The sequence below is a fragment of the Chenopodium quinoa genome, unplaced genomic scaffold (genome assembly GCF_001683475.1).
Source record: "Chenopodium quinoa cultivar QQ74 unplaced genomic scaffold, ASM168347v1, whole genome shotgun sequence".
Taxonomy (NCBI): Eukaryota; Viridiplantae; Streptophyta; class Magnoliopsida; order Caryophyllales; family Amaranthaceae; genus Chenopodium; species Chenopodium quinoa.
In genome coordinates this window covers 53596-61806 of record NW_018744681.1, presented here as the reverse complement: position 1 = coordinate 61806, position 8211 = coordinate 53596, and the positions used below count along the sequence as shown (strand labels likewise).

Genomic DNA, 8211 nt, shown 5'->3' with positions numbered 1-8211 from the left:
CTTTGTTTTGGAGCACATGGGGGAGCAAATCAATTTGGTCCTTGTAAGCTCCACCATTCAAAGAAAGGGCAATGAGGGTGATCATGCCCCCCATGTGTATCTCATCACCAAGCCGCCCATCTCGAGTGTCCAACAATCTCGAGATAAAAGTGGTGGAGCATTTGAACTTTAAACGCTGAGGATTGTCGGCCAAGTAAAGGCAAGCTACCTCATCTTTCACCATAGAGCCGAGGTTTGCCTTGAAGAATACGACATACTGAAGGAGCCGGGCAAAGTATCTCAAAGCAATATGGATGATGTTGTTGACCTTTGCGGTGTTAGTGCGAAAGACGGGCTTGGTGGAGATGCTCTGCCACCATTCTTGTTCATTATAGGGAATGCGACACATTGAGGTCATATCGGAAGGTCGATGCATCCCGGTTGCTTGCCAATGGAAGATCTCATTGAGCTCACTCTCGGTTAGGGAATGGTCTTCGTTGAACATACGAAAGTGAAGAATAATTTGAGATTCATTCCCTTCATCATCTTCTTCGATGACTTCCTTGCGGAGGGAAGCAAGGAACTCCAATGTGACGCGCTCATAGGTGTGAGCGTGGAGGTCAATGAACTCGCCCCAACCAAAGTTTTGTGCGAGCCGGACTACTTCATCCATGATGCCAAGCTTTCTTAACGTGTTCCCGCAGAAGAACCTTGTAGATCGTATGGGACGGTCTATGAGGGTTTTATAGACATCCCAAAAGTGTTTGTTTGGAGCGATGATGCCATGATCATAGATGCCGGGTGGAGGTGGAAAATTTGACGATGAAGATTCACCCGTCCTCTTCCTCTTGGACTTGCTTTTGCCAAAAAAGATGCATTGTGAATCTACAAAAATCGCCAAGAATTAACATTAGGAAGATTCAAGCCAAAAGGAGGCACAAGAAGCTCGTCGAGATAAAAAGTGTGCACAATGAGAGTAAAAGCCATGAGTTGTGAAATAGATGTAGACGGTAGCAACAATACAATTCAAGGCATTAATGGACACTTATAAACCAAGGCATGAGCTAAAAATCCTATGGCAATCGAATGCAAATCCTAAGAAAACCTAGGCGAAATTGGGCATGATGTCCCCTAAAATTCATGAAATCCACTCAAAACTCATCGAAATCAAACCGAGAACAATGAGTAATAGTCACAAAATTCCATCCAACTCAAGAATTTCTCAATCAAAATGTAGCATGAACAACCTAGTGAAAGATTAACACATTCAAGCAAACAAATTGAAATCATGAAAACCCAAGTCATACATGCATATTCATCATGAAACAAGTTCTACTAACAACAACCAACCAATTACAACAAGGAAATCCCAATAACCACTTAAATCAAACAAGCCATGACTAACAATATCAATTATACCACATATCATACTTGAACATGTAAAACATGGTAAAACAAAGAGAAATTGAAGAAATGAGCTTGCGAAAGCTAGAATAACCATACCAAAATTGATTGGAAGTAAGTAGAAATCAAGAAGTTTCAAGTCACTCAAACCCTAGAAATTGGGGAAAATTTAAGGAGATTGTAGGAATTGAGTAGTGGATGTTAATGAAGTGAGGAGGGAAAAAGATAGGAGTGATTTTTATGGAGATTTGAGGTTGAAGGAGGGGTGACAATGGAGTATTAGGGTGAGAAGGAGAAGAGAAGGGAGAGAAAGAGAGCCGAATGTATGAAGTAAGAGCGAGAAAGCAGCGGCTCAAGCCTATTAATTCTGGGCAAGCTCGAAAAAGGTTCGGTCGGACCTTATGAGGTTCGGTCGGACCACAATAAGTTCGACCAAACTTTTGAAAAGTTCGGTCGAACTTTTGGATTTTCCAGAAACTGCCAGAATTCAGCCTAATTTGATTTCCAGAACAGGAGCGGCCGAACTTTCTAGGGGTTCGGTCGGACCAGCATAGGTTCGACCAAACTTTTGAAAAGTTCGGTCGAAATTTTTGATTTTCCATCATTTCCTCCAAGCTAGACCTACTATGTGGTGCTTGTGCATAGTGGTTGTCTTGGGAAGCCCTATTACCTCTAACATTCGAATTGGACGTATTTTGATTAGAAGAACCTCTATTATTATTGTTGTTCCAATTGTTCCGATTATTAGAGTTTCCCCTTGGTGAAATTGCCCTTGATTCCCATAGTTTCCTTGACTATTATGATTATGGTTACCATAACCACCTTGTTGGTTGTAGTTACCTTGGGGATTTTTGTCCCTTTGGTTCCTACTTCCCCATTGATTTTGATTATGGTAATCGTAATCATTTCCTCTTTGGTTATAGGAATTCCCCCCTTGTTCTCTTCTATTTGGTGGTAAGTATCTTTGATTGTCATTCCTATGTATATTATCATAAGACAAGGCATTGACTTGTTCATTTTCATTTTCATTACCATCTTTGTATTGGGGTTGGGGTTGGAAATCATAATTACAAGAAGAGGTATCATGGTCATAAGACCCACAATTTTCACAAAACAAACATCCATGAGGCATGTTATTAGAAGTAGAGGGAGAAGAGTTAGAATTCATACCTCTCCCCTTAGATTGGGAGGGATGCTCTTGTGTTGAACTAGAGGTCTCTAGTTTTGCCTTAATGGACGTCATCTCCTTTCCAAGGTTGGCGATTTGGGAGGTCAAATTGTTGATGGCATTAAGGTGATCAACGGAGTAAACCGCATTTCCTCCCTTTTTTAGAGAATCTCTCTCTCCTTCTTGCCAATGCATGTGGTGCCTCACCACATCCTCAATTATCTCTATGACTTGCTCCTCCGTCTTGTTCATAATCGGGCCACCCGCTCCTGCATCCAAGCTAGTCTTTCCTTGTGGGCTCAAGCCCCCATAGAAAATTTGAAGCACTTGATATGACGGAATGCCATGATGAGGGCACTCCCTTTGATATTCCTTGTATCGTTCCCATGCTTCATAAATGGTTTCACTAGCTTTTTGACGGAAACCTTGGATCAAAGCTCTTGCCTCGGCCGTCTTCTTTTGGGAATAGAATCTTCCTAAGAAAGCCGTGGTGACCTCGTCCCAAGTTCTCAAGGAGTTAGGCCTCACCTCCTTCTCAAGCCATTCAAGAGCTCTTCCTATCAAAGAAAAAGGAAACAACTTTAGTCTCACAAACTCTTGAGTTACCCCATTTACCTTGATCGTGTTACAATATTTTTCGAACTCGTTCAAGTGTGCAAGAGGGCTCTCATGTTTTGCTCCACTATATTGCCTCCTTTCAATCAAATTAATCATTGCGGGCCGAATCTCGAAGTCATTGGCTTGAGTAACGGGTGGAGCAATGCCGCTTGAAGCTCTATAAGCTCCCGGAGTTCCCAACTCCTTTAAAGGTCTTTGAGGTGGTGGTTCCGCGTCACCCATTTGATCTCGACCCTCCTCGAAATTGGTCTCCCTAGCTGGGGGAGTAGTAAACGGCCTAGAACCGGCTCTTTTTCTCCTTCTATAAGTTTGCTCAATCTCGGGATCGTAAGGTACAAAGATCCTGTTATGAGTTCTGCGCATACACTCTCAACAAACGCAATTAGTACCAAGGCTACAAGTGTAGCCAAAAAGAAACAATCTTTTTGAAATTTTTTTTTTTATGGTGAACTAGACTCAAGTAATCAATTAGCTATCAACAACACCGTTCCCCGGCCACGGCGCCATTTTGATGGGCGTTAGAACGGTCGTACATTCCACACTCAATCAAACACATTTATTAACAAACACCTTACAAACAAAGCATAATGACAAGTAAGAGTTCGGTCCACAAGGAACGGGATATGATTGCCAAAGATCTTTACACTTAAGCTAACTCGAAGTCAATTGGTGAATTGGGGTTCGTCAAGAAGACAAACAAACTATGGTTCTAAATCAATGAATTAAAGATACTAGGGAATGAGATCCACTCAACCAAGGCAAATAGGCAAACGGGGAGTAAAATAGACAAGATATAGCAAGGACCATATGTAAAATCAACCTCATGCAATTAGAAAACAACTCACACTACTAAACTTAGATTCCTCATTAGTTTAGCAATAGATGATACATAATCAAATTACAATAAGTAATGACGTACTCAATTTACACTTCCATGTCAAATTAGGCATATCATACTATCAAGCTCCTTAGTCAAGGGTAGCTAAACCTATCATGAGGAACTAACAAGCAATCTCATATAATCAATTTAATTGCAATACAAACATCAATGCTTCTCCCACATTTGCATAGTTAACCCAAAAGGTCGAGCTTCACCCAACCCCTAGCAAGAAGACTACTCACAACTCATGTTTATCAACATGCAATCAAGAATTAGGGTTCTAAATACTTCAATAATTGGGAAAAAGTGGTTAACAATTGAAATAACTATCATCCAATAACAAATTACCAAGAACTAAGAAGATTTAAATAACATGCAAATACCAAATAAAATCTGAAATTAAAAGGAAGAAGGTTGGAGAAATTACTAATTGAAGCTTCAAATGTTGAATACAAATTGCCAAACTTTGAGAATAATTCTTTAATTTCACTAATACAATGATTTGATTTGATGAAAACTAAGCTAAACCAGGGGAATAGGGGGAATGGTCAGAATGGGAAGTTTGGGAATGGTAGCAACAACAACAACAAGTCTGACAACGGCAACAACAACAACTTAGGCAACAACAACTCAGGCAACAACAACAATGGTTATCAGGCAAGAAACAACACTCCCGGCCGCTTGTCTATGATGAGCAAGGGAGAAGCTGAGAGGTCCTCGGATGTAGTTACTGGTACTTTTTCTATCCATTCTGTCTCTGTCAACACTCTATTTGACTTTGGAGCAGCTTATTCTTTCATTTCTACTTCTGTTGTGCGCAAGTTAAACTTAACTGAATCGAGTCATGTTGATGTGTCAGTTAGTCTGCCTACGGGCAAACTTGTTCATTGTAATAAAATATTCAAAGGCTTGCCTTTGAAAATAGGAGAAGCTATCTTTCCATCAGACCTTATTAAGTTTAACCTAGGGGACTTAGATGTAATTCTGGGGATGGATTGGCTGAGTTTATACAAGGCCAAGATAGACTGTGAGATGCAGAGGGTGAAGCTGAGTGATCTGTTGGGTAAGATAGTGTCCTATAGACAGTTAGGGAATCCTAAGGGTTTTGGGATCATTCCTGCTATGAAGGTGAAGAAGCTAGTGAATAAGGGATGTCCATTGTACTTTTGCTGTTTTCAAGATTTGAGTATGAGTGAGAGTAGAAGGATGAAGGATGTACCCATTGTGAATGAGTTTTTAGATGTCTTTCCAGAAGAGATTTCGGGAATGCCACCTAAGAGGGAAGTTGAGTTTACCATTGACTTAGTTCCAGGAGCTGCACCTATCTCAAAAGCACCATATAGAATGGCACCAGTTGAGATGAGTGAACTAAAGGCTCAATTGGAGGAGTTGTTAGACAAGGGGTTCATTAGGCCTAGTGCATCACCTTGGGAGCACCTGTGTTATTTGTGAAAAAGAAAGATGGAAGTTTGAGGCTATGTATTGATTACAGAGAGTGAATAATGTGACTGTGAAGAATAAGTACCCTCTACCTAGGATAGATGACTTGTGTAACCAAAAGTTTAAGCTGATGGTTGAGGCCCAGAAATATGTTTTATACTCTATCAATTATAATAACATATTTTTGTGCCACCCACAAAGGACAATATGCATATTTGATCACATTACATTAAAGACTTTAACTAAGGCATCCACAATCTGATATATAACCTTCTAACACTTGATCATTTGGATTTTCATCAATTTATTTTCATAGTTTGATCATCTAGCATTATGAAACACAAAGAAAGGATCAATTTATTTTCATAGTTTGATCATTTAGCACTATGAAACACAAAGAAAGGATCAAAGGAACTAAGGCTACTCTTGATTTACATACGGAGTACCCACTATGCTCTTTTGACCATCTATATACGGTATCTTAAATTATACACAACTCTCTTTATAATTGATAATCTATCATAGTGCACAATTCAGGATCACATTTTCTAGTGACATATTAGACCATTGATTCCAAATTTTCCCACTAAATAAAAACCTCAATTATTTTTTGTATCAAGTTTTGGTGGAGAATAAGAAACGATAGAATGACTCTCTTCCAACGTAGACATGTGTATAATGTATTATTCAAAAGTCTCAAGACTCTCTTTAAACGAGCTATTGTTTATATATATAGCAAATTGATGATTTTACACATAAAAGATATTAAAGTTATTTTATTTTTTTTAATGGGAAGACCAAAGATATTTTCATTTAAATAAGATACGACACTAAATCAATGATATTTATGCGGAGATGCAAAGAACAAAAGCTTGAAACATTTTAGTGACTTGATTCCACAAAAGTTATATAATTGACAAAAAGTTGCAGCAACTAGATTTTTCAAATTCCAAATGAAGGTTAGTAATGGCAATCATTTTCATGTATGCTGGAATCATAGGAAAATTACTCCCTTCGTGTTTTTTAAAGTGTTACACTTTTCATTTCTGATCGTGTTTTTTTAAGTGTTACACTCCCTTTTTTGGCAAAAAGTTACATTAAGATACTATATCTCTCTCCTCTCATGGTCCCCGCCGAAACCCACTACTAATTTTTTATTATATATTTTCACTCACATTCATTACTTTTCAATAAAATATTAACTCTACTATATTTCTTTTACAATTTTTTTAATATTTCAACTACCTCACTAACCTCATATTTTATTTAATTCAATTAAATTGCCTATAATTTTATGCCGGTCAAACTGTACGCTTAAAATTAAAAAAACACGGAGGGAGTATCTTTTTCTCTTCTCTTAATACAGTATTTGATAATATAATATCAATATTTTTATTTCTTTTTTCTCAATGAACATGTTTGTGCAGCAATAAATATACATATTATAAAACTTTGACATTTGAAATTGAATATCTATACGAATTAAACAAAATCCCTAAATACACTATTTCTACTCTTTCTAATTTATAATACTCCATAATAAACTTATAATTAGGGTTAGTTCATTTTATTCAATTTTTTTTTTATTTAATTTTTTTTTATCAAGAAACTAGAAAAGGTAGTGTTGTCAGCTTTTAAAATCATGATGATTTTACTAATAATAAATTTGACTAATCTATTATTCTTTTTATAAAATATACAAAGTATAAAATTGAAAATTATAGTGGTACCAAATTGTTTCAAATCAAATAATTCTAAATTGGAATATCTTTTAAGTTCGGATAAATTAAATACAATACCTTTTATATACACTCTGGTATGTAGGTGTACAGAAGGGTAGTTTTTTTGCTCATTTGATATCGATTTTGCTTATTTTAAGATATAATATTTAAATAAGCAAAAAAATATTAAATGAGTATAATATACATACGCTTGGACGTATCTTACATTCTTGTGTAAATAATTTGACAATGGATTCTTGAATTTTCTATTTGAGTTTTCTTTCCTAAAAGTTATTTCAAGTTGTTGACAGAATGACAAATTCCACTTGGTCCAATAACTTAATTTTATTAGATCCTGAGTAATTATTTGGACCACTATAAACTCAGCCTTTGATAAGTCAATCAAAATCTTATGTAACACTAAATAGATAAAACAACACTATAAAGAAGCAAGATTAAGGTCACAATTTTCTATTATGCTTATTAAATTCTTTTAGATGATCTATTAAGATCGCTGTTAAACAAAATATCTAGTATATTGACAAATTTGGTCGTAAATAATAAGTGCTACTTTATGATGATTGATATGGGATTAGAGAAGACTAACATTATAATAATCTTATTAGATAGTATTAGATAACAAATGTTTTAGCTAAATTGCGTTGATCATGTGAAATTAATTTAAGGTTAGAAGAGACAAGGATAAAAATGTACACCTTAAACTTTTTTTAAGTAGGAGTAGCTTTCAATGTCTATAGCATCATCAATCTGACTATTCTACATCCACTATCACACTCCAACTACCAAATTTTTAAAATGCTTTCAGTTGTATATATATATATTTTTTTCCTACTGTAATTTTACACATTTATTTATGAATTTATTTTTATTTACGGAGTATGAGATATAGGGTTTCGATTTATTTAGTTAGCTAATTACAAAATATTGACCTAGTGGTAAGGAGTGAACCTTTCCGTTAGCCTTAAGGTTGGGAGAGGGGT

At 36.3% G+C, this 8211-nt stretch overlaps 1 protein-coding gene across 1 annotated transcript; it reads left to right on the top strand.

Annotated features, from left to right (window-relative positions):
• The first annotated feature begins 4559 nt into the window (after nucleotides 1-4559).
• LOC110702241 (probable serine/threonine-protein kinase irlF) lies at nucleotides 4560-5501 on the top strand. Its single transcript, XM_021879949.1, has one exon. The coding sequence runs from the start codon at nucleotides 4560-4562 to the stop codon at nucleotides 5499-5501; it is 942 nt and encodes a 313-aa protein (XP_021735641.1).
• Nucleotides 5502-8211: the final 2710 nt, after the last annotated feature.